Source organism: Eublepharis macularius, chromosome 10, assembly GCF_028583425.1.
Source record: "Eublepharis macularius isolate TG4126 chromosome 10, MPM_Emac_v1.0, whole genome shotgun sequence".
NCBI lineage: Eukaryota > Metazoa > Chordata > Lepidosauria > Squamata > Eublepharidae > Eublepharis > Eublepharis macularius.
Window position 1 is genome coordinate 75,811,889 of NC_072799.1, and position 27,818 is coordinate 75,839,706.

The window sequence follows — 27,818 nt, forward strand, 5'->3', positions numbered from 1 at the left end:
GCCACTTAATTTCAGAACTCTGTGATCTGATGGATACTTTAAAAGTAGACTGTCCTTACCTCATATCTATAAATGCCGAAGTGTCAAGAGGAATTTGAGTAGCCACACTGACATGTCTCAGATCCAAATGAAAAATTATACATAGCTTTTAAAATTAATACAAAACCCAAACCCTTTAGGGTTCCTAAAACGTTCACAGCCTTTGTTGAAATGTGCTTGTTAAATTTCAGTCCAAGCAGCAGCATTAAAAACTGCATGAGGCCTTTGAAGTAGGTCCCTGTTGAAGCTAATGCCACTGTGAATAATGCAAAAACTTAGGCTGCTGAGTAACAGAACGAATTCCCATTCCCCTCCCCTTCCCGCTGAAATACCGCTGTCCCTGCAAGATTCCCGCTGTCATTGTGACCCAAGAGAGCAAAGGCACTCCATGGGGATCATGTCCATGATTTTTGTGTTGCGGTGCTGTTTCATTCCTCGCCCGGTTTTCTTTATCCTCTCTGGTGTATTAAATGTGGGCTTTAAAAAAAAATAGTATAAACATATGATCCTTGGCTGATTGCTGGTACCAAGCAATAGATTCAAAAACACTGCAAGATCCAAAATCCTCAGTCACAGTCGATATAAGCAGAAGTGTAGTTGATGTGTTTGTTTACATTTCTAGTCCAGTCTAATCCCTCTACCTCTGACCTTGCAAAGCCTCAGGGCAAAGTAATTTCAAGGATAAAACATGTCTCAAACATTGCAGAGAAAAGGTGAATTCCAGAGCTCAGTTATGCACACTTAAGGATCTTTGATTCCAAGCACATATTGATTTAATTAGGTTTGGGTGTGGGCTGGATTGTGACCAAGAAGATGAAGCACATGAAATTATAAATATGCGGTTACAAGTATTTATATTTGCCCCTTTGCAATATTAACTATTCAGATAGAAAGTGCTTTATCACACATTTGTACTTGCTGTGGTTTTAATTTAGGATAGGTATTAATTGAATATTTTTCTTTAACCTGGAGAAGCCTAATAAAGTGTAACTTGTTTTGCTTATAATAAATTCTGTTGCTGCAAATTGGCCTTTATTCTTCTGTAACCTGAATTTAGAAACAGCTAATACTGACTTCTGGTGGTAAGGCTGCCCTTTAGGACCCCTTCTCTCTATATACATGGTATTCTGGCTTTTCCTGGCATCTCCAGAAGGAGGGTGACATCTGAAATGGAGCTCCCATTATAGAGCTGGTGTGGCATAGTGGTTTGAGTATCAGACTAGGACTGGGGCAACTGGGTTCAAATCCCTGCTGTGCCATGGAAGCTCACCAGGTGATCCTGGGCCATCACAATGTCTCAGCCTGACCAACAATGTTGTTGTTGTGTGTGGAGGGGGGAGGGGAAGGGCAGAATTAGGATACCCAGGTGCCACCAGTTTGCCCTGTTGCCTGCCAATTGCTGACAAGCTGCCTGGTGATTGCCCACCACCTGCAGGCAACCCAGGTACAGTCCTGGTGAGGCACAATGATGTCACTTCGTGAAGTGACATCATCACTGCCAGCCGTGGGAGTGTTCCCGCACTCCGCTGGGGCCAACTTTGAAAGAATTGGTGCCACACAAAGCATGGGAGAACTCCCACAGGACCAAAGTTACCCAAGAAGACCTGGAGTTAGTCAGCTACTGCTCTCTCAGTCTCTTTCCCCAGAAAGGGCAGATTAGAGACTGGGCAGTAATTGAGGTGATAGAATAGCATGCAACTTTCAGCTTCTCTCTTGCATACTGGCATCATGATGAAGAACTGCTGCTGGAGGACTAACCAAGGAACTGAGTGAATTGAGAAGCCATCTTTTCAGATCTAAGTGAATCACCTGGCAACTCAAGAACCAATAAGGTTCTTGAGTTAAGCTGTTAATTGGCATTACAGCTATGTGAAAAACTAAGGGGGGCCAGGGAAGCTATCTGTTGGCTACCACCACAAGTTTCCACAAGTTTCTGGTACAAGTTTCCTCGGAAGGGCCCAGAATAGGGTTGCCAGGTCCAAGCTGGGACATTCCTGGAGATTTGGAGGGGGCGGAGTTTGGGGAGGGGCTTCAGTGTGGTATAATGCCATAGAGTCCTCCCTTCAGAACAGCCATTTTCTCCAGGGGAGAATTCTGGGAGATCTCCAGCTACCATCGGGTGGTTGGAAACCCTAGCCCAGAGCACCCAACCGACCCCTTTTGTTTACTATTTCCCAGTAGGTTTTATTTATTAAGTGACTGCATGAGGTGTGAGGACCCTGACAGAATAATAAATAACTTTATTAAAAATGTAGTAAACTGGTATCCAAACTTTAGTTTATTTGTTGGTGAACAAATAAACTAACACACCCTAACGTGTCTAACTAGTCTGTTCTTAACTGTCTCCTGGTTACTGGCTTCAAACTGTCTCACCCCCTCTTGGATGAGGGATCCCTCCATCTGCAGCAGCTTCTCCTCGGCTCTGCTTCCTAGGACTGAACACCCTTGCTCTGTGGTGAGGCCTTTTATCCCTTCTCTCAGGCACCATCCCCCTACTTTTCTATTGGTGCAGTTTCCCCCTCCAAATCCCCTCTTACCCAATCACAGGGGCCAAAGGGGGAAATGTAGGCCCTATAGTCACTTTAGTGCAGGCTTCCTCAGCCACTAGACCTCACTAGGCCCAAGCTCATAACAGGAGTTAAGTTCAGAGCTCTCTGAGAACAGTTTCTCCAAGGTAGAATCTCGGCAACTCAGAGCCTGCTCCACAAGGGTTTCCAGTCAGCTCTGCAAACACATTCCTTAACTAGGCCACAAACCTTACAACACTTGCAATCCTATTCCTAAATTCAGCCATTTTCTTCCAAAGATGTAGTCTCAGGTTAGCAACTTGCATACAAATAGGGGCCAAAATCTACCATCTAAGACAGCTGTTTTTCTTTGCCTAGTGATGCAGCTGACATTAACTAAAGTAGAAAGATTAAAATTGAGGCTATGTTACTTGGGGACTGGTGTGAACTATGCATAAGTACTTCTGCTAAATTTCTTCTCTGTGTGGGATTCTCTACTGCACAATAGGTACAAGGGTAAAAGTGGATGCCTTTTACCTAAAGAACCATTTTGTACTTTTTCTTGGTGAAGTGCGGTACTAAAATTGAGGACCAATAAACTGAAAATCAGTCCAGAGAAGACAAAATTACTGCTGGTGATAACATTACCAGCCAGGGTAAAGGATAGGATTTCACTCTTTCCGAGAGAGCAGGCTTGTCGCTTGGGAGCAGAGTTAGACCCCTGCCTGCAGATGTAGACTCTTGTCTCCTCTGCTGTACGTAGCACTTTTGCCTAACTTTGGTGTCCCGTCTGTGGCCTTTCCTTGAGATGCAAGGCTTCCACTTACTCATTCTTTGATCAAATCCAGATGAGGCTATTGCAATGTATTTTAAACATTGCCTTTAAAATCATTGAAATGTCAGCTGGTGCCAAACGGAGCAGCACAGTCGTTTTCAGGTACAGATGATCATACTGGTGGTTACCCATCTGTTTCTGAGAGCAAATAAAACCACTGGTTATGATGACCTTTAAAGACCTAAATGGCCCAGGAGCAGGGAACCTAAAGGACCGCTTGCTTCCACATCAACGCTCAGGAATTAGGATCGTCAGTGGAGGTGTTGCTCTGGAAACCATCGCATGAGTGGGCAAAGTATGGTTTTCTCTGTGGTGGCACCCCAATTATAGAATGCAGAAAAATGTGTCTGGTGCCAGGCCTAAATAGTTTCTGGTGCGGGGCCAATTTTTTTTTTACCCATTCTTTAGTTTAATGGGGCAGAGAGTTACTAAATATGGCTGAATATTGAATATACTAATTTTAATTATGTTTTCTGTGATTGTCTTATTTTATTAGATTGTTTACATTTCTGACTGATGTGCAAATTATTTGGATGAGAAGCTCTGGGTGAGGGATAGGTTAGATTTAAAAAAAACAGAATTGTTATAGGAATATAACAATTCTGTTATAGGAATATAACAAAATCAGAATTGTTATAGGAATATAACAAGGAATATAACAACACGGATAACATTCGGTAATCATAAGGAAATCACACACAGAGACTGCACATGCAAAGCCAGGCTTCGGAATTGAATGTTGTTAAATCAGAGAAAATTGATGAAGAATAAAGACCTGTGGTGTCAGGAAATAAAATGGCAAGTAGGAAACAAGGGGAAATAGTGTTAATGTGCTGCGATACTGCCAGACAGGGAAGATGATACAGAATATTCCCGTGTTGCAAGAGGTATCGAGAGGCTCAGCCATATGTCATATACCCATTAATGCACCCAGCAATTAAGGAATACAATTTCCTCAAACTGGTAAACCATCGCTAAATACGATTTGATTCTGCTCAGCTGTGGTTATGCTGCATTGCCTCATAAATAGCTGCTGAAATATACAATACACGGGAGTTGGCTTTTCTATTTATTCAACAGGGAACTCCTTATGTACCGGTGATATTATGGATATTTCACCTAACTCAGCAACCTAAATGTAAAGTTGAGCACTCGGGAACACACGTTGAAGGATTTGGGGGTCCATAAAACAGTTAATGGATTAAATTCACTCGCATATGTAGTTTTCCCATCTCTTCAGATGCAATATCACAGTTCTCATTTAATAGGCCATCCAAGTATAATTCAGTGTGAGTTACTTAATATAAAACTGAAACCGTCTTCCACTTTATAATGCAATCCTAAACAGAGTTACTTCTGTCTAAGCCCATTGAAATCAATGCAGTTAGACTGGAATAATTCTGCGTAGGATTATGGATGAAACGTTGGTTTTAGCAGCTTAGGTGTAGCAAGTCTCTTTTGAAGGCTCAGTTTGTTCATTTGCTAACTTGGCACAACATTACCAAAATGGAATCATTTTAACCTATAGTGAAAAATCTGCCTCATAGGAAAGTATTCTTACTTGTTAATCAACTTGTTTGCCATCTTCTGCCTTTTTTCTAGCTCTGCAATATCTTTTTTTCAGACAAAGCAACCAGAGTTGTAACCAATAATCCAAATAAGACTGAAGCTTAAATCTAAATGGGTCATGACAATAGTGTCCATTTTATTTTCCGTTCCTTTCCTAATCATTCCCAGAATGGAGTTTGCTTTTTTCACCAATGCCACAAACTGAGTTAACTTTTTCATTGAACTGCACAAGAGCATAGCCAGAGCTGTTCAGGGCAAGCTAACCAGGGTCGGCCTAGGTTACTATTTGGATAGGAGACTACCAAAGAAGACCAGAGTCGCTGCAGAGGAAGGCAGTGGAAAATCGTCTCTGTTCATCTCTTGCCTTGAAAACCCTATGAGGAGTTGCCGTAAGACAATTCTGAATTGACAGCACGTCATTATTATTATCTTTTCCCCTGACTGTTCAGACCCCATCTGCATACATTTCAAGAAGAATTGTGGGCAGGGACACTGGACCAAGTAAGACCAGTGGAACAAAAGCCACATAAAACCTTTTATTTGGTCCAACCAAAATAACACAAAAGTACACAGAGTTTTAAGTTCTCCAGAGCTCTTCATCAGGCTGTCACCCAGCCACTGACATATTATATTTGTTGCCTATACTTTCCCCAGTTGCCCATTTGTTGGCTATTGTAGTACAGCCACCTCCTCTAGCCAGCTGTGCTCAGGAATGTGACAGACACGGCGAAGGGCTTCTTTTAAGACTCGAGCAAGGAAAACCGGTTGCTTTTGCTGTATTAGAGGAAGTGTCGTTTGCTGAAGTGCTGCAGCGTCTTCTCTGCAGTCCCTCAGCTGTGTAGTTGCTTTGGCTAGCTGGCAGAGGGAGAGGCAGTGAGAGAATCTGGTCTGTCTTGTAATTTTTCCAGCATTGTGACAAGAAAGCCTTTGGTGGTGCAGTGATTTAGAGAGAGGAAGCAGAGAAACAAAGGAAGCCAACATGAGAGAGAAAGAAAAAGTCAGGAGGTCAAAAGGAGACAGGAGAACTACAAAGTGGGAAAGAAAAGAAGACATAAGAAAGTGAATTTGCAACCAAGAAATAGTACAACAGTAGCCAAAAAATCCAATTCCCAGAATGTAGAGAGAAAGAGGTGAAAAGAAAGAATAGGAACAAATGGTTTAAACTAATTACCAGTAGCATATAAGTTATATATGTAGACAAAAAGGGAGAATAAACCTTGCCCTCCGTACAATGTTTTCACTTTTTCCCTTTGACAGAATGAGAGGAGGCAATTAAAGAAAGCAATTGTACTGTATATGTAAGCATAGCCAAAACAGCACAGTGGATTCGTTCTCAATAAATCAAGTCTTTTGCACGGAATCTCTTCGTCTCAAACTCTTTTACTCCACATGCCTGGGGTTTTAATTGAGGAATACCCTCCCGTCTGTGCCCAACTATCGACATGACCTATCTCTTGTCCCCTTTATCATGATGCGGAATCAACATTGTAGTGTCTGGTGAGGAGATATAAAACATGAGACTCTGCCTTACACCAAGTCTACTCTGACTGTCTGTCACTCTCCAGGTCTTGGGAAGAGAGAGACCTTTCCCTGCTACCTAAGATCCTTTAATTGGAAGTGTCGAGAAAGAAACGTGGAATTTTCTTCATGCAGAGGATGCACTCTGCAGCTTAGACCCCTCCTCTAAAGAGCTGGGTCTGGTTCTTTTGTTTGCCCGTGTAATGGGAAATCTGGTAAAACCACATCAGCTTCCAAGTAAGAATACCCAGCAACTTTGGTCTGAAATTTGGTTTCCCTTTGTTGAAAGCTAACCGCTGTATTATTTAGTACATCATTTAGTTACTACGTTTTTGAACTATTATTTTTAAATTATTTATTTATTACATTTTAAAACTGCCCTTCCTCCAAAGAATTCAGGGTTAGGCTTAGGGATATGATTTCATAGTTATTCCCTCTTTAACAACAATCCCGTGGAGTAGATTCAGTGTAGAGAACTTGAGTGGCCCAAGGTGATCCACTGAGTTACATGTCTGAGTGGTCATACTCTACCACCATCACCATTAGTTAAATTAACTTCTCACTACACTAACTTGTAGCTATTCCCACACCACATTAAGTAGAGTTTTGGACATGGGTCTCCCCGTACCATGTCCGACCAAGACTCCATTCAGGTCTGCAACTTTCTCTTGTTTCTGCATATGTTTAATTTCAGTTTCAGTCTGAGGCTACATAATTAAATTCTGGATGGCTATTCAAGGCTCAAAAGAAAAGCACGAGTCCCTATCAGTAGCCTGAGCCGCTCATTGGCAATGTTTAAAAGGAAAAAAAAACATTATTCCACAACAGAGCCAGGGATGACTACAGTAAAGATGTAACTTCCTCCAACTTTGTACAAATTGGTTGGAGGCTGCAATGAGGGTAGGGGGTGGGTGGGTGGGTGGGGAGGGCAACTAAATCCTTGTCCCTGCCAGCCTAATTCGCTCTGCTTTGCTCTATATAAGGCAAAAGTTATGGCAGCCTTTGTAGTTTTGCTGACAGATTTGCAAACAAACCCCTTTCACACTAGACTGGATAAAATGGAATCGTAATTTTCAAAATATTTATAATAGTAATTATTTAGTATTAGAGGTTTAAGGGGAAGATGAATGGAGGTGAATACCCAGTTCTAGCTGGAACACGCTATTCCTCACAACCACTACTGGCAATATCTTCCTTAAATATTTTTCGAATTCTAGTTTCTAAATAGGATGATGGTAATGAATGGAGTCACAACAGACTGAGCGCAGTGAAAGACCAGCCCAAACTTTAGAATAGTTGACTTCAGTCTATAATGCACCCCAATGTTTTAATTGGGGTAGGTATCCATTTCCAAACCTCCAGTGGCATCACCAGTTATGTGTGTGTGGGTAGTGCTGTTAAGTCACAGCAGATTTATGGTGACCCCCCCCCTCCGCTGGGGTTTTCAAGTCCAGAGACTAACAAAGGTGGTTTGCCATTGCCAACCTCTGCATAGATACGCAGGTCTTCCTTGGAGGTCTCCCATCCAATAACTAACCATGTCCAACCCTCCTTCGCTTCCAAGATCTGATGAGATAAGGCTGTCCTGGGTTATCCTGGTCAGGTCTCACTAGTTTTAAGTCTTTGGGAGTGGTAGTGATGATATCCTCTAGTACTTTTGTCCTTCTTAATCCTGCTGGTCTTCTACACATTTCTGATTCTCTTCCTTCTGTTTCCACGTGGTTATCATATCACCATGTGAAACGCAATAATATCTAACAAGAAAACCCTACCCCCCCCCAAGAATTGAACCTTCTTTTTCTTTGAATATGGTGGTGGTTCTGATGTTATTTTTCTGTATCTGTCTAGTTGTTGCTTAGAAATCCTATTTCATTGTGGACTAAGCTAAAACTTAATAAGCAGTGGGTTGGATCTATGAGCAGAATTCTAGTGGTAGAATGGATCTTTGCCATATTCTTTCATATTGCAGGTACTCTGCCCCCGCCCCAACTCAATCCTGAGGCTTAGAAAATCATTGGGAACAGAATAGATGCAACAGAGGGCTGCGTTGGGGTAGAGAATCCCACCTCCCATCTGAACAGAAGTCCCTTTCTGCTTACGCAAGAGAGGTTTGGATCTAGCCCAACATTGGTAATCATAGGAAATTTCACTAAAATTATTCTAGAGAATCGGAAGCAGTTCCGCCATTTACTCCAACAAGCATATGTATCTAGCAGTTTTCCTTAGAGAACTTAAATGAAAGAGCATCAACATACTTTTAATGTATGTTTTCGTGTGTTCTGCTAAGTTTCTTGCATTTCTGCAAACAAACAGCCTTAACATATGTAAATGTGCAATAGGCATACATTGTTGGACCTAATTAATGGGCATAGGTCAGATTTCTGCCTTCATAGGTCAACTCCACCAGTTGTGTTTTGAGATGATCGTTATTGTGGAAAATTCTTCAGAGTCTGCTTCATACAAAGTACAAAGCATAATACAATATTTACTATTTCAGCACTGCACTCTATTAATATTTGATTGTTGCATGTGTCACACGCTGTTATTGTCACTGGTACTGAGAAGAGTAAGTTCACTGATGAAAACAGTCCATACACAAAAAGATGAGAGAAGGTAAGTGACAGTCAGAAGGTTAAAAGCAACATTTCAAAATACAGAGCAGTTTACAGAGTCTAATTTTTAAATAAGCATTGTTTACCTCCACCGGTGAGAGAGGCTTATTTTCAAATAAAAATTTATCACAATGTTGTTTTTCAGATGGCATTGCTGCATTTCTAGGGTTGAGCAATTTGAGAGAAACTGAAATGGTTTTCTTAATAACTCTCTGCAGTAATGAAGCACAGTAATGAAATTACAATATTTTGAGCAAGTCACCACGGTTTTCTCTGTGTGTGTATATTTTCTGGCAATTCTGTTTACTGGAAAAATTAATAGTTAGGCTGGATACTTCACCAAATTGAAAGCTTGTGTTTCTTTAAGGAGCCAAGATCAATAAAGAACAAAAGTATATAAATAATGTTTGCCTCTGAAGCATATCTATTCATTTCAGATTTTGTCATGCACAAACGTGACTACTTTTTTGTTATGTCATCTTGCCCATCAGTCTGTATTTTCATTTGGGATATTTTTTCTTTCTTTTCCATCGTCTTTTGGCATTTCTACTGGTATGAATGCCAGGACCTGGACAGACCAGGTGAGCCTGATCTCATCAGATCTCAGAAGCTAAACAGGGTCAGCCTTGGTTAGTAATTGGATGAGAGACCTCCAAGGAAGACCAGGGTTGTAGAGACAGGCAATGGCAGACCACCTCTGTTAGTCTCTTGCCATGAAAACCCCACCAGGCATCGCCATAAGTCATCTATGACTTGAGGGCACTCTCTCCTACCACCAGTGGTATGAATAGTAGGCACTTTCTTGAATTAGACCATCTTGAAAGTACGTGGAATGAGATAGAAGAAGTCTTCAATTGTCCCAGCTTCTGAGATCTGATGAGATCAGACTTGGAAGAGCAGCTTTGAGGGAGCTAGATAAGATCCTTAAAGATAAAGATGTCTCTCTGGGAACCAAGATCAAGATAATCCAAACTATAGTATTTCCTATTACAAGGCTGTCTCAGTGCAGATGTGAGGGGGAATCGTTGGCCCACCGGGAGGTGCCCTGGTGCCTATAATAGCCGATCTGCCCCTGCATAGAGGAATCGTGGCTAGGCCTGACAACAACCACCTGGTACCACACAACTTGCATGACTCAGGCCCAATGGCTTGCTACTGTTCAACACCAGCCACTCCATAAAAGCCAGTGTTGTATAGTAGTTAGAATTTCAGACTAGGATTGGAGAGATTCAAGTTCAAGTCACTGCTCTACAGTGGAAGCTCATTGGGTGACCTTGAGTCATTTGTCTGTCAACATAACTTACAGGGTTATTGTGAGGATAAAATGAAGGAGAGGAGAATGTTGTAAGCTGTTTCAGGTCCTCACTGTTGAGAAAGGTGCAGTATAAATGAAATAATAAATATAGTTGAAGACGTGGAGCATATAAAAGTTAGCTGATTGGGGGGTGGTAAGAAAAGGAAACAAGAAAAGTTGGGGTTATGGGGGTTGCCAGGAGGAGAGAAAGAGGAAATAGTGCGGGGAATGGGATACAAGGGAAAGTTAGATGCCACTCCTACAGGTCATTGCTGGTCTCCTAGTGCAAAACTGGGCCCAGTCTGGCAACCAGCACTGCACAACTGGGCCATATTTTTCCAGGGTAATGGCTGCCTGGGAGAAAGAAGGCAGGAAAGCTGAAGTCAGGGGCAGATAAGGATAGATTTGTTGGTGAATGGAAAGAGAGAAGGAAACGGGGAAAGGGAGAGGCTGTGGGGGCTTTCAGGGAAGGGAAGAAGGAAATACTCCTTGCCAGCCCCGTGATTACACTGTGCTATTCTACAAAGGCATAGGGTTACCTACCTCAAGGCTGGGCCTGGAGTTCTCCTGACGATAGAGAGGAAATGGTCACTTCATCGGGCAGACTGTGCGGCGTTACGTCTCTGCTGAGCTCCCTTCTCTCTTCAAACTCTGCCTTCCCAGGCACTCCTTTCAAATCTCCATCTGAAATTTAGAACACAGTTCAGAATTATTCTAATAGTGTACGTGCATTGCTTTGAAAATTGAAAATGCTATATAATTGTAAGGGTTTTTTTTTAAAAAAAGAGTGATAATATATTAAACCAAGTTTAGTACGCTTCTGTGTAAATGAGCAAGTCTGTAGTTTTTCTCACCACCCAGGTCAGCAGATACTTTTATGACAGCACATAATAAAGTGAAAACAATACAAAACCCTTCTGAGCTTACTACAACTAGCAGTGGTTTACACTTTGGGTGATGACGTGTTGCAGAGAAAACCACTACACTGATTTAGATAGCACAATGCATAACATCCATTAGGATTTGATGGATATGTCAGATAGGTTTCTTCTTTCAAAATTACAAACTAGTAGATTTGCAAGCGAATCTCTCCTTGTTTCTAATATGCTGTGGAATCTGGCTGCTTTTACAAGATGGATCCTTTTCTCCATCTGATGTATTTGTTTTGACTGTTGCTCCACATTAGAGTATATATCTGGCACGCAGAGGGTACCAGGTAGCATCCCTCTCTCGTTACTGGAAAAGATCTTAAGAAGAAGGGCTTGCAAGAAAATCTTTGGAAAGTCAGACGGAGCAGATTGTGCTGTGCTAGATTGTCCAATATATTCATAAATGTGATACTTTTGATTAACAGCTTCACTCACAATTCCTACAGTTAATATGCAAGTCAGGTTGTACATCTTTCATGAATGTCATGTTTGACTACTTATTTAAAATGAATACTGTCATCATCTTCATACATCATTCAATTTTCAGTTTCTTTAAAAAATCTAAATTAAAAAGTATGAAGGCTTTTTGTTCTGATTTATAGACCCTGTGATTCAAGGAAAGGTAAAAACATTGCTAATCTTACAAGTTTGAGACACAAAAAGAATGCTAATTTGATCTCAGAGGAGAGAAGAGATTCCATTTGTTTTCAGTGCAGTATGTTGTATACATAGCTTCATTACATGAACTTGAAGTTTTCACTTGGCGAAAACTTCAAACAGAATCTAAGAGTTCATCGGCATGGTCACAGCGCAGTCTCACATGGGTACTGCACATGCTCAGGCCTACAGTTGGAGAAGCTTCTAGAGCTCTAAAGAAAGCCTGAGGTCTCCCGTCCCCAGCACACCTTGATTTTTCTGCCCTTTTTCTGGAATACAGAGGAAGGAAGAAGCGCCTTTCCTCAGCTCTCTCTCTCTGCTGCTATGGAGAGCGGATGCTTTATTGTAGCTCTCTTACCTTTTCATAGTCCTCATCAAGTTTATCGTTTTTTCAAGTGAAATTCAGGAGCTTTGGATTGTTATTTTCACGATCCATCTTTAATAAGGAGTAGGAAGACGGTGCCATGAGGCTGGTTTTTCCAGGCTCTGTGTCCCCTCAGAGCTTGACTCCCCCTCTGAAGGCCTTGAATCCACTCTGTTTAAATATGCACCAAGTGTGGTGCCAAGATGCCACAGAAAGACAACCATTCTGTCTGTTGGGTTTGAGAGAGGAGTATGAAATGGCAAAGTGTGAAATTAGCCACCAATTTATGCCAAAAGCTAAGCATAACAGAGCATCATGGTTGAAAGCTGTGCTCTGGGAAAAGGCCCTGACTGCTCCTGCCTAGAAAGAGGCCCCTTCTCCCACTCTGCTGGCATCTCCTGAGGGCTGACTTCAGACAGCCATTTCCCCCATATCCAGCCTTGGCTCTGCAGGCTGCATTAGAACTGACCCGACTGGCTCCATCTTTTTCTAGGGTCCAACATAGATCAGCACATAGATCTCGTAGCATTGACTGCCAATGCAGAATGCCCTCCGGTTTGTACTCTGGAGGCCAGAGATACATATGTCCTAGGGAATACTTGTCAGATTACCTGGAGGGGAATGTTTTGCTACAAATCCTTCCCACTTACCCGCAAAGCCTTGGGCAAGATAGCATTATACAGAGGCTATTATGGGAGCTCCATTTTGGCCTTATCAGACATGGTTCCTGATGGTTGTGAAGTTGGTCAGTGGGGCATTTTCTTGCCCCATCTCCTTTTCCACAGTCCCTACTTCCACCATTATATCTCCTCCCTCTGCTTCACAGCCTGGTTGATTCTCTACTGCAGCTTTCAAAAGAGTTCAAAGATATTTAATGCTGAAAAATTGCCAATGTTCAGTTGTATAAGGCAAGATGGAAAACAGTTGTGTGTTGGTGTTCCAGTTAAAGCCACCACCTGTCCACTGAGCCTTGACGTGGTCTCCTTCATCTAAACAAGGTTTGTCTTATAGTTCTATTAGGGTACATCTAGCTGTGATAGAAGCATTCCGTAGGGGCATATATGGAACAGCAGTCTTTGTTCAGCCTGAAATAAAGGCATTCTTGAAGGGCCCCCTAAATAGTTTTCCTCCTGTCCCCATGTTAGTCCCACAATGGAGCTTGTCTATAGTTCTTGCCAATTAATGTCAAGACCATTTGAGCTTTTGGCCACTTGTTCCCTTAAGATGGCACTCAGACATGACCCCCCCCCCCCTTTCTCAAAATACATAGCTCTAAGGTAATCCTTTGCCTGTAATTTTCACCAAAGATTGTTTCTGAGTTTCACTTAGCTCAAGATATTTTATCACTGGCCTTTTCTCCATTGCACAGAATGATAGGGCATGTTTCTTCCCTTCCCTCCATGTCCACAGGATCCTCCTACCTAAATAGAAAAGATCTAAATTTCTTTCTTTCTTATTCAGGTTCCAAGAAAGGCCTTAAGGTCTAAGCATAATCCTTGCCTTACTGAACTGTGTCCACCATTAGGTTTTGTTATGAATTGTCCTGGGTTGACTGTCCTCTTCAGGTCCATGTGCATTCTGCAAGGTCCCAGGCTATATCTGCCACTTTCCATGCTGGTCTCTCAATTGTAGTGCTGCTACATGGGCAGCCTACTATATAAAAGGCAAACCGTATTGGCAACAACTCACTTTTTATCTGCGCATAGGCACATTGCTAACAACTCTGGCCTCAAGGCCGCTTCGAAGCACCTGCTTGCCACCAGGAGGGGGCCTGCTGAATTGACAGACTAAGCACTCCTCCCCACACCTCCCCTCAGTGCCCTCCCACTTTGGCCTCCAGGCTGCTGCAAAGCACCTGCTTGCTGCCAGGAGGAGGCCTGCTAAATTAGTTTTCTAAAGTCCATTGTATTTTTTCACACAACGGGCATTGTTTCTATACGTCTTATACTTTTGCTGCCTTTTATGCTTTGAGTGTGAACTCTGCAAAGGAAACAGCAGTAGGAAAAGCAGTATCACTGTTCCATTGAGAGCTTATCTGCTATCCATTATGGATGAGTTAGCTCACCACTCACCCATGTCAGACTGCACTGTGACCACAGCAATTGAAAACATGGTTGTACTTACCTGTAACTGATGCTTGTCAAGGGGTTGTCAGTACAATCACACATCCCTCCCTCCTGCCCCACTGTGAGTTCTATCCTTTTCAATTGTCTGCATCCTTATGCTGAGCTCTCTGGCAGCAGTAGAGTGGAGTGAAAGAAGGTGCTCCATCATCTGCGCACTGGGAAAAGAGTGGGAAAATCAATGTGCACACTGGGGTCAGGCAGCACCTCATGCTTTCTTAAGAACTCTAGACGCTTCTCCCATGGTAAGCCTGTGCATGCACAGTACTCATGTTTTACTGCACTGGTGACTAGGGATGTGTGCTTCGGGTTTACAATTCGAGTAAAATACCCGAATCGGACCCAATTGGACCCAGCATGCTGAACCAAAGCTTTCCGAAGCATTCCCGAAGCAGGAAACCCAACTCTTTTCAGGCTGCACACTGCTAAATAGCCTCCAAAATAATTCTGGCATCGTAATCAAGGAAGCTGACAAAGACGGAGCAGTTGTCATCATAGACAAACATAACTACATACAAGAAGCAGAAAGACAACTCTCCAACACAACATTCTATAAAATACTACCTTCTGACCCTACGGAGCAATACAAAAGAGAACTCAATAAAATATTAAAGACATTCCCCATGGACATACAAGAATGCATCCATACGGACACACCTCAGGAACCACGACCAGGAAGATTCTACCTACTACCCCAAATCCACAAACCAGGTAACCCGGGATGCCCCGTTGTTTCAGGAATAGGCACTATCACAGTAGGAGTCTCAGGATACATGGACTCTATCCTCAGGCCCTATGCCACCAGCACACCCAGCTATTTACGGGACACCACTGACTTCCTCAGGAAAATACAGTCCATTGACAACCTACCAGATGACACCATCCTAGCAACCATGGATGTCGAGGCTTTATACACCAATATCCCACATTCAGATGGACTGCTAGCCATAAGGAATATTATCCCGGACAAAACCACAGCACACCTCGCCACTGAACTTTGCCACTTCGTAGTCACTCACAATTACTTCAAATTTGGTGACAGCTTATATCTACAGGTTAATGGCACAGCCATGGGCACACACATGGCACCACAATATGCTAACATATTCATGGCGGACTTGGAGCAACACTTCCTCAGCTCCCATCCACTGAAACCACTACTATACTTAAGATTCTTGGATGACATCTTCATTGTTTGGACCCATGGGAAGGAAGCCCTTGAGAGATTTCATCAGGACTTCAACAACTTTCACCCTACTATCAACCTGAGCCTGGACCACTCTACACAACAGGTACACTTCCTGGACACCACTGTACAACTACATAATGGACGGATAAATACCACCTTATACCGGAAACCCACAGACTGATACTCATATCTACATGCCTCCAGCTACATCCTAAACATACCACTCGGTCAATTGTCTACAGCCAAGCCTTACATTACAATCGTATCTGCTCCAATGCTCTTGATCGAGACTCCCACTTCAGAGATTTACAACAAGCATTTTGGGACTACAGTACCCACCAAATGAAGTGAGGAAACAAATCAACAGGGCCAGACTAGTACCCAGAAACAGCCTGCTCCAGGACAAACCTAAAGGAACTAACAACAGAACACCACTGGTTGTCACCTATAGTTCCCAGCTCAAACCCATCCAACGTATCATCAGTGATCTACAACCCATCCTGGAAAATGATGCCTCTCTCTCAGAAGCTCTGGGTGGAAGACCTCTCCTTGCCTACAGACAGCCCCCCAACCTGAAACGACTTCTCACTTACAATCATGAATCGGCTAGCAGAGTCACCAGCACAGGTACCAGGCCCTGCAACAGACCCAGATGCCAGCTCTGCCCTTATATCTACCCAGGAAATACAATTACAGGACCCAATGGCGTCAACTACACTGTCTCTGGCTCTTACAGCTGCTCATCCTCCAAAGGTCACTGTAGTTCAACAGAAACCTTTCAAAAACAAAATCCAACGGGAAGCTGCTGAATTGGTATTCATATGTAAATTTGACTCAGTTAGGCTGGGATTGAATAGAGACTATGAATGGTTATCTCATTATCAGAAGTAACTGACTTCCTTGACAGAAGCAAACTGATCTCCATATCAGAAGCTACTGTTTGCATCTACTCCTCCCTCTCCTCTCCACCTATATATCTGACCAGTTTCTTCTTGCCCTCCATGCATCTGACGAAGAGAACTGTGATTCTCGAAAGCTTATGCTACAATAAAGTTGGTTAGTCTTAAAGGTGCTACTGGACTCTTTTTGATTTTGCTACTACAGACTAACACGGCTAACTCCTCTACACCCCTACTGGTGACCACTCAATGAACATCAGTTACAGGTAAGTGCAACCTTGTTTTCTTTAGTACTTGGGTTCATTATGTGCAAACAAAGGCTCTGTATTTTAATAAATATTTAATCAAATTGTTTCTTTAATTTATCCTTTTACTTTCCTACCACAACATCATGCAATGGTTTTTCATTCACCCTTTTCCAAATGACTTATCAGACTAATGAAAGAACGCTTAATGGAGATACAGATCAGGGCATATTTAGAAGATATTTGTTTGGAGGATAGCATTTTTTCATGTGTAGAGAATTATGTATAGTCTTTGTTACAATACTGTGTGAGGAAATAAAAAATAACAAGGTACAACAGAGTGCTTGGAAGGATAGTTTGCATAGGTTATATCTCTAAAATCCCATTTATTACAGTAGGTGAAAGAAAGTAGACTAGCTACTATCAGTGAGAACACCTTCCTACAAAAGAGGGAGATATTCTTGGCACAGTCCTAAACAGAGTTACGCCCTTCACTGGATTTAGGATATAATTCTGCTTAGGATAGCAAGGAGAGGTCTTCCACCCATAGCACTGTCAGTCATGTACATTTGATCTGCAAGTAGAATATTGCAATAATATCAGTCTCAAATGAGTTGCATACACTTACAGTGCACATTTACACAATCCTATGCATATTTAAGTCCCATTTTATTTAAGGGAGCTTATGCCCGGGGACATGTTTTTAGGATTGCAGCCTTAAAAGATTAGAAAACTGTAGTTTTACATTCAAATCAATTTACATATAAAATTGGCATAAAATTCAAAACAAAATCTCACTTACGAAAATATGTTCATCACCGTCGTATCTTCTGTGCAGGAACACATGGAAACTGTGCTTGTGCAGGCCAGCACAGATTCCAAAAGTCCTAGAGGCGTGAGACACTTGCCTAGCTGTTTCACGCACTTTTCCCCCAGGTGCAGCTATAAAAGGCAGGGTGAGTGGTTCCTCCCTCAGTTCTTCCGTTGCTGCCACTGAAGAAAGACGTCTCCTTATTCTGCTTCTCAGATCCATTGAAGCTGTACGCCAGTCAGGGCCTTTGGTTCCATGGCATTGAAGGCCCTCTTCAACAAGCATTCCTGTTGTGGGACAAAGATGGTCCAATCTGATGGGCACAACAAATGCCCATTCCATTAAGGCGAAGGCCATGACACCTTTAAGTATGTGGTCTGCAAGCAGTGCAAGCAGTTCACATGCTATGAAAGGGCATCATAGCGGTTCGTTGGAAGTCAGTCCTGAAGGGCTCCACTGACCCCTGATCACATTGCAGCAGATAAACAACTGCAGTGCCCAGAACAAGCCTCCTCGATTCCACCAGGCTGTTCGGCACCTGACACCGCTCAGAAGTACTAGCCTGTTCCGTGTGCATCCTTGTTGGTTCCACCTCGGTGCCAGTCAGAGCTACCTGCTAAAAAGGCTAAGTTCAAGTCAAAGCATATCAATAAACCTTCGACATTAAAGACACGTAAGAGGAAGAAATCCTTTTCTTCTGGTCCAACTACCTCGTTTCCATCAAGTCCATCCAGGATTCTGAAAACTCCATCACCGACTCCCAGATGTTACTGTGTTTCGGTTCTGTCTCCTCAGATGGTGAAATGCCTGAAGTCGTTGAGCCATCTTCAGCTCGTTCCCCACTGCTTCCTTCTCCAGTACGGCTTCTGTGCAGGCTTACATCTCTCCCTCCTTCCCTGCCTGAGCTCTTTTGTCTTACCTTCCTCCTGCACCGACAGCTTAGAGAACTGAGGGAGGGAGCTGCTCACCCTGCCTTTTATAGCCGTGCTCAAAAGGCTAGGCAAGTGTCTTGCGCCTCTAGGAGCTTTGGAATGTCCGCAACTGTGGTCTGCACATGCACAGATCCCATGAGTGCCTGCAGAGAAGACCACTCAATGAACAACAGTTACAGGTAAATGCTACTCTGATTTATTTTAAATCACAATTCAGCTTTATAGGGTTCCAGGTAACACATTAGCATTTACATGTTGATTCTTTCATATGTCAAATCTGATCATATCCCACCAGTTCTTACTATATTTTATTATAATCCTTTATTAGAATGCATTACAGTTTGCCTTAGAGAATGTCTGCAGGAATACCCACATTTAACATACGAAATATTAGAAGACTTTTTATGCTTTCATGCAATTGAAATATGCAAGACAGTTTTTACTATAAATGGTAAAAATCCAATGTGGTGTTCTGTGTGAATATACTACTAATTTGAACTTGTTGGCTTTAGGTAGATGAGGAAAAACACTAGGGGATATCCCTGTTAACCAAGGTAGACTAAAGAACAGCAGGGATATAAAGTGCAGTCAAAAACTATTCAATTAATATATTTAGAATGTATTAAAGTGCAAAAGTGCAATACAATACATTCAATAAATACAATAAATATATCAATAAATATATCAGTAAATATTGCTATGCAAAATCAATTCATGTTTGTCTGTCCAATGAATTTCAAAAGTTCTGAAATGTTTTGTAATCACAGAGAGCACCAGGACGTAAGGGGGATGGAATTCTGACTCGCTGGTCTCCACTAGGTGAATATAATGTCAAGAGGCAGAATTGCCGACGGGATGGTGCAGGCACGATTCTCCAATTCCCGTTTCGTACCACGTCTTCTTCTTAGGCAATATCTCTAGTGGTTCAGACCTTCCCCACGTTCCTGTGTGAAGTGCTCCAAGAGGCAATCATGTTGTGACAGACGATGTAAGGAGGGGCATGGAGAGTGGAAAGCAGTACGATATCTGGGCTTGTGCCATTCCTTACATTTTGGGTCAGTTATGAACTGTACGTATAGAACTGGCCCATGCTTAAGTCAAGACATGAAAAAATAGTGGGCTAATTCTTTATTTCTTTTTTTATTTAAAACTTGGCTATATAGTCCCATTAGACAACATTTGCATTTAATATTATGGGAGTGTTGTGACTTGACAGGGACATACCTCAGCAACTGTTTTTAACTACAGCAGTTATCGAAGATTTTATTTGCAGAAATAAGCATTTTTAAACTGCTGTATTTAGAGGTCACTTTCCTCACTTGTCGTTGGAAATATGCAGATTAAATATATAAGTTCTGTTAAGTGCAAAGTGCAAACATAAGGTTAAGCCAATTTAAACATCAAGAGGCAAGCAAATTGGTAAACGGAGCAAGAAATTTGTGCCCTTAGCGGCCATCATGGTAGCCTTAACTTGACATGAGGAAACAATTTGTCCAAAAAAGGAATCAAGCCCTCTACAAAATTAAGAGTTTGTGTACTAGAATATGAATGTGTTCATATATTAAAGGGAATGGGAAAATTAAAAGGAAACACTAGTGGAATTGGAGACATTGAAAAAGAGTCTGCCTTACTCCAAAATACTTTTCCATAATCCATTTAGAATGGATAAGAGTATAGCCAGTCATATTGCTCATAAAGTATAGCTACTAGCCTTTGCATCTCTAGAGAACTAAATGCTATGGATGACCAATCACGAAAACTTTTCTAGTAGCTATTTCTGAACATCTCTATGTAAAGAATATAGAACAGTACAAGCAGAGAACCTGCAAAGTCTTGTGGAGAGCGTCATTAAATGATTCGGCTACAAATCCACACTCTACTGGTTTGAATCCCACTATTGCCATGAGCAGCAGTAGGTGGCCTTGGGTATGCCACTCCTCTCAGCCCCAGCTCCCCAGTTGCATTGTGGGGATAATAATAACACTTGTTCACCACTCTGGGTGAGGGACTAATCTGTCTAGAAGAAGGGTATATAAGCACTATCATCATCATCATCATCATCATCATCATCTCCCTTCCCTGAAGGTCCGTAAAGCATCTTCCCTTTTCCTGCTTCCTTTTCTCCTTCCTATCCGCCAGCCAACATACTTTTCTGTACCTCCTGTCTTTCCCCCCTTCTGTCTTCCTAGCAATCTCTCTCTAGGAAAACTCTTTGAGGTGCTGGCCAGTGGGCCAGGCCTGGTTGTATAGTGCTAGCCACCAGGCCTAGTTGCTTGGAAGGAAACCCATGAAGACTCGTGGCAGGGGAGGGGGACCTCACTTTCCCCGGTAGTCCTCTCCCCACACTGTTTCCTATTTTCCTCCTCCTGGCAACCCCTTTACACTCACCTTTCCATGCTTCCTTATCTCCTTCCCACACACCAACGCACCTTTTAACTGCTCCCAATCTTCAGCTATATTTATTATTTACTTGCTTTATTTGTATTGCACCTTTCCCCCCCAGTGGAGACCCAACACAGTTCACATCATTCTCCTTTCCTCCATTTTATCATTACAACAACCTTGTGAAGAAAGTTAGGCTGAATGTGTTCAACTAGCCCGAGGTAACCCAGAGAACTTCCATGGCAGAATGGAGATTCAGACCTGAATGTCTCACATCCTGGTCTGAAACTTTAACTACTACACCACATCAGCTTTTGTGGAGCGGCTTCTGTTGAACAGTAGCAAGCAGCTGGGCCTGGGTGAGTCGTGCAGGTTGTGTGGTAGCAAGCTACTCAGTGGTTGCTGCCAGACCTGGCCTTAGGAGTCCTCCTCAAAGGCCAAAACAGCCCGGGACAGGACCCTGCACCTCCCCCAGCTTTTCCTGACAGAAACGAAGGCTAGCAATATTGTTTGGTTGCCTAGCAATGGCCACTAAGAGCATTCATTTCTTAAAACTGAGGCTTTTGTCTGATTTGTAGAATCATCTGTCTTGTCTATTCATGGTTCTAATCTCTAGATTATGTATCCACAGATGGGACCATGCTGATTATTAGATACGTTGATTAGATACATTGACGTTAGATATATATATATATACTGGAGGGAGAGTCTTTTCTGGGTAGATAGCAACATTTAAAAGATTCATCTGTAAAATTTTGTTGACAGGCCTTGTTCCAACATCCTCACTAAGCAGTTAAATTCATAATGACCCTCCACCCCATTGGCTTTGAAAACATTTCTACAAAAAATTGGAAGTTTCAAGAGTAGGTTTTTCCTTGATAAAACTGCAAATCGATAGATTGGTCTAAACTATGCACAATGCACACATTTTCTTTATATCCATCAAACAACAAAGCATATTTGGCAGGGAGTTAGAGACCGTAGAATAGTTTTCATGTAGGCATGAACTTTGTTCATAGGCTTGGATCCAGACTGCTGAATGTTAGTTGTAACTAGACATGGGCACGAATGGGGGAAAAAATGAACAAGCTGTTCATTGTTCGTTGCCATCCACGAACAACAAACAGTAATGAACATGACCCTGTTCACAAACATGTTCGTTGTTCGTGGCCCCTTAAAGATCCCTTTAAACTATCAGGTGGCAGGGGGAATTCCCCCCTGCCTCCTGCCAGCTGATAGTTTAAAGGGCCCTTTCCTGCCATGTGCAAGGGGCAGGGCCTTTTAAACACCCCACAAACTGACCTTCCCAATGCCCAATACCCACTGAATTTGCAGGAGACATAGTCCTCACTGTCCTCCGAAGACCCCCCCCCCCAAGTTTCAGAGAGATTGCACCCCAGGAAAGGCATGATCCATGGGTCCTTCCCTTTGTTGTCATTTTCTCTTCACTGTGGCAAAAACGGGGCTCTGGTGAAAGCTATTTTGAGGGGGTACAAACTGACCTTCCCAATGTCCAATACCCACCAAATTTGCAGGGAACATAGTCTTCACTGTCCTCCGAAGACCCCCCATGTTTCAGAGAGATTGCACCCCGGGAAAGGCGTGATGCTTGGGTCTCCCCCTTTGTTGTCATTTTCTCTTCACAGTGGCAAAAACGGGACTCTGCTGGAAGTACTTTGAAGGGTTAAAGCCAGAAGGAAAGCCAGAAGGAGTTCAGACAGAGTTCAGTCCCTGCCGTTGCCAGGGGAATTGATTGAAAGGCCCCAGATTGTCTGGCTTGACCAATGGCTGACGAAGGAGGCTTGCAACAACCACTTATTTGTTTAGAATGGAGCCTCACAAACGGCTTGTTCTTGAACAGATGAATGGACTGTTTGTGGGTTTTCTCCATTCATAATGCTGTTCGTGCCTGTGTCTAGTTGTAACTGCAAGAGTTGATCATTTGTCTGTCCATTTCTCTTGAAGCATATCCTTTGCCTTCTGGTGCTGAAAAACTATCCTCTTTGCTGCAAGCCTTTTTGGAGCACAACGTGGCTGGTTTATATCCCAGTGTGATATGGTTACAGATAAAAGTCAGTTTCACAAATACAATCAGGTTTCCACACCTGCACAACTTAATTCTTTGTTCGTGCTGCAAGAAAACCATACAATTGTCTTTCTTGAAAACACTTTTCCCATATACATGGTGAAAAAATAGAATAATGTAAGACAGTTATTAAGTTACACAGGGATAATAAGAGAGTATACTGGTTAGTCTTTGCATTTTTCATATAATTCAGTTAACATTTAAAGTGTTCTTGTGATTTTGGTTCTCTTGTTGATGCAAAATTAGGCTTTCAAGACTTATTTTCAAGCTACAAGATAAAAACCCCTGGAAGCTTGTGAGCATAGCTAAGAATGGAGATGTTACTGTTAATGTCGGAAATTGGAGACTGTTGACATATATTGGTGAATTTTGATTATTCTCCACTGGTGGCTGTCAACATTTACTGGAAAGACAATCAAAACAATATTGACAGTCTCCCACTTTCTAACATTCACAGTAACAGAGATGCTCCAGTCCTGCTAAGTAGTAAAGTAGACTAGTTGAAACATTTTGAATAATGAATATTTAGATCCCCCTGAGTGGGAATCAATCTTCGTTTTGTTGCAATGAAGCCATTATAGTGATGCAGAGTATCTGACAGTAGACTTGGCCTCAGGGATTTTGCATACTCATAGTAAACGAAGGCCACAGTAAAACATGAGCTGTAGGCAAGTCATGAAAAGGAATTTCGTGCGAGGTACATTCAAAATACGGGATAATTCTGGCAGTGCTCCAGAACTGATGATGTTATGACAGGATCAGAGTGCTGGAAATAAGAAGCATTCGTTTTAAGGTGTGCAAAAGGAAATAGTTTCATCATCAGAGGTCTGAAACGAAAACAGTATAATTACAGGAAGAATTTAAGTGTGTTGGTTTGGCAGAAGGAGAAAATAGGAAATAATTAAAAGCAATTAATAGTAAGAGTTGCTCTTACATTCACAGCCATTTTAAATACCAAGTCCCCGTTACCAACACTGCAGTGAAACTGCCATAATACAGTGCAGAGAGATCAGGTAGATCAGGTAGAGATTGGGGCTGTGTTGCCAGTAATATCAGATTTAGATTCGTTTTATTGTATATGGCCATTGGCCTTCACAATATCAAAACACTCTCGAATGTCAGTATAATAAATAATCAAAATGATCAGGTAATCAAACACTTCAAAACTGCATAGAATGCCCTACTAAAAAAACTTTAAAATTAATAAAACCTTCTAAAAGCAGTCACAGCGAATCAACGGCTGATTCCTTTGCCCTGATCTTCCTAGCAGCTAAAGCAAAAAGCGCCAATCTTAGTGAAATAAAAGAATCCTTGTATTGCCAGTAATATTGTAGATAACACAGCTGTATCTCGCACGTCCAGCAGATGACTGTGGAAACCGCAAACAGGTGCCTGGGGACAGTTTCGGGATGGATGAGGGTTAACAAGATGAAACTTAATCCATAGAAAATGGAGGTGCTATTGGTGGGGTGAAGGCCCAACCCAGGACTGGGGATATCCCCTTTTCTGGATGGGGTTGTACTCCCTCTAAATGAGCAGCTTTGTAGCTTAGGGGATGCTACTGGACCCTAGTCTCCTATATAAACTGAAGTGTGCAAGGGTGCCTTTCACCAGCTTCAGCTGGTGAGCTAGCTGTGGCTGTTCCTGGGAAAGAAAAATCTTGGGGCTGTGTTGCATGCCCTGGTAATGTCTAGATTAATTTACTGCAGTGCACTCTGCATGGGGCTGGCCTTGAAGACTGTCCGGGAGCTACATTTGGTACAGAATGCTGCAGTCAGAATGCTGACAGGAATGGATCATAGGGACCATATCAGTTCAGTCTTGTTTCGTTTACACTGGCTCCCAATTTGCTTCTGGGCCCAGTTCAAAGCTCTATACAGTTTAAGCCAGCACACCCACTGCCATACGAGGCACCAAAACTTTGGAACTCCCTCCCCAGAGAGATTTGTCTGTCTCCCTCTATCATTGTCTTCCAACAGTGTGTAAAGACTTTTTGTTTTGTTTGGCATTCCCTCAGTAACTCTTATTAGCCCTCCTCCTTATCTGTGTGTTTTTATTTTGTTTATGTATTATCTATTATGTTTTATTTAATTTTATATAAAGTCTGAAATGTTTTAACATTTTAACTTTTTGTTTTAATGTTTGCTGCCTTTGGGACCCTGAATGGCGTAGAAAGGTGGCATAGAATTTTTTAAATTAAATAAAACAAATAGCTCAGTGTAGTAGCACAGGAAGTATTGGCCGGGTTACACTGGGTGTTTTCTCTACCCGCATGAGGACAACGGATTTTGCTTGCAGTTAGTAACATTGTGAAATCAGATTTGTTATCCTGGTATCACCACAGTTAAAGAGATCCCTGATTAGCTGAGATCTAGGAGAAGGAAGAATGACGTTAAATAAGCAGCAGGTTGGTAGAGGGAGGGAGAGGCAGTGGCTGTAAGCAGACTTAAATTCTTGACGTCAGTCTGGGTGGCATGGCAGATTGCTGGCAGTAAAGCACAGTCCTTAAGCATTAAGCCTTTGGAGAATGTTTTAAGATCTTATTTCAAAATCCATAGCCTTCATAATCTTTGACTTTAATAGGCACCACTTCACTGAAATCCCTGGCATGCTATCTGCTAAACCAGCAATTGATCAGATTCAGTTTTCCTTAAATATTGCTCAACACAATATGCTTCCTGCCATTTTTGTTTCATTTAGTTGGCTGTTAAAGATCTAATACTTACAGAATTACTAATATATTTCCAGTAGAAAACTTCTTTTTAAAATGCGTACATTTTTTCTGGGAAGGTAGCAATGGAAGGATGACAGAAGATATATTCTGTATTGATGTGGGAATAGTAAAATAAAAAGGGAATTACCGGGCGTTAGCAGAGTTGTCGGATGTGTCACAAAGACAGTCTACTTTGTTGTATAGTGACCATAAGCTGTTTTGTATCTTGAAAATTATCCAAAAGTCATGGTATTTACTAAATCAGAGATATAATTGTTCTAATGAAATTATTGTGCAAACATGTATTCTTATGCTTAAAGTAAAATCTGAAGTTTTTTCTAGCTTTAAAACCATTAACTATTAAATATAGGTTGTGTCTCTTGTTTTCTCTCCCCAGAGATGTATGAATTGTTAAATGATTATGTTTTCTTTACCACCAGCAATGCATCTATTTGGCCTCAACTGGCAGTTACAACAAACTGAAAATGACACATTTGAAAACGGAAAAGTAAATGCTGATACTGTGCCAACACACACTGTATCATTACCTTCTGGGGAAAATGGTAAGTGCGCTTCTGGACTTTTTTTCCAGCTTTCTTTTTAATGTATCCACTTCTTAAAGATCTCTTGTCTACCTATCGCACCTTTTTAAAAAAACATCGATTGAATTTATAAACATAAAATTCAGTGGTAAGGAGAAGCCTACCCAATTCCATATGGCTCAGGGGTTCTTTAATTTAATGGTGGGGAGAAGTTGGAAAATGGTAACTTTGTTCAGTGCACAACTACTGGCGTGTTTCAAATGAGATCCACTTACAGAGTAGACTAGAACTTTTCCATTTTGCCCTCTTGGTATAGCCTACAGACCCCCCCCCACACACACACACCATTTCCCCCTAGATATCAGTGTACCCTAAGGGACAATACTGAGGGCAGAATGAGGGTCTGCAATGCAAGGAGGCAATCTATTGCAGTGCGAGGAGTCTCCATTGTTGACCTATTCCGAGAATAAAAGTGCCCTTCCACCATCTGAACAGCGTGGCTGGATACAAGCTTCTGTCCATTTCAGGTACAACTGTACAATACATCCTCAAGCTGCGTGATTAATTGTGTCTTTCACTGTATTGGGTACCATTAAATAGGTTATCAAAACAAAGACCCTGAGCCTTAGCAAGTTCTTTGGAGTTTCCCATACAACACCCTTATTGCAATCTATAAAGTTTCTGGGCCTGTGGGAAGAAGCTGGATTACTTCACAGAGAGATCTTCTGATAAAACATCCCCATGCGCTTGAAGCAAATTTGCAGCACATCCGCGTTCTTATATTGGGAAAGTGGGAAAGGCAAACATTAAAGTGGACTTCTACAATGGGTCTTGTTTCAATGCATTCTCTCTCTGTCCTGCTCTTGGGGTGTTTCTTCTGGCTGGATGTATTCTTAAAAGCAAAACATTTGCAATGGATGGTAACCATCAGGAGCAGGAATTGGAGAATTTAAAAGAGTATGTAACAGTAAAACAGAAGGCAAATATGAATTCTGGAATTTGGTTTTAAATTGAGGTTCAATTCACATTTAGAGTGAAAAATGTTGGCATGGCCTCCGAGAAGTCACCTAGATAGGAAATTAGGCCTGCCTGCTCATTTGGGTTTTAGTAACATGCCATTGAATCTGTCCCTGGAAATTTGGAAAAAGGCAAAGTCCCCTTAATGGGCCTGATATTTTAGTATTGCTTTATCGTTTTCCATGTTGCTAAGCAGAAGGCAACCTTGTGAAGGATTTTGGGACAGATCTAGTCACTGTGTTATATCCAGTTGATTCTGTAGTTTGTGTTGAGAATAACGAAGTGGACTAGATTAAGAGTAAATTATTTCTATCCTCATTTGAGACACACCTTTTTAATCCTGTTCAGTTTATTTTGGAAAAGGTGTTCTGTGGCAAATATAGCCACAAACAGAACCTTTCTATTGGCCGGAGGGGAGAAGACGGAAACCGTAGAAGAGTTGTTGTGTGCACTGGGCTACCACACTTACAGTACCTCCTGCTTAGATTAAGACAGCATGTTTTCAGGGTAAAAACATTGTTTTGTTTTGTTGGGAACAAACCCCACCTCCAAGAG

The 27,818-nt window shown here is 42.0% G+C and overlaps 1 protein-coding gene across 1 annotated transcript in view; it reads left to right on the plus strand.

Annotated features, from left to right (window-relative positions):
- Positions 1-27,818, plus strand: part of LOC129336562 (teneurin-3) — a 208,115-nt gene that overhangs the window by 17,770 nt on the left and 162,527 nt on the right. The window contains exon 3 of the mRNA XM_054989724.1: positions 26,145-26,267. Coding sequence (XP_054845699.1) covers positions 26,145-26,267 — 123 coding nt within the window. The remainder of the gene's footprint in view (positions 1-26,144; positions 26,268-27,818) is intronic.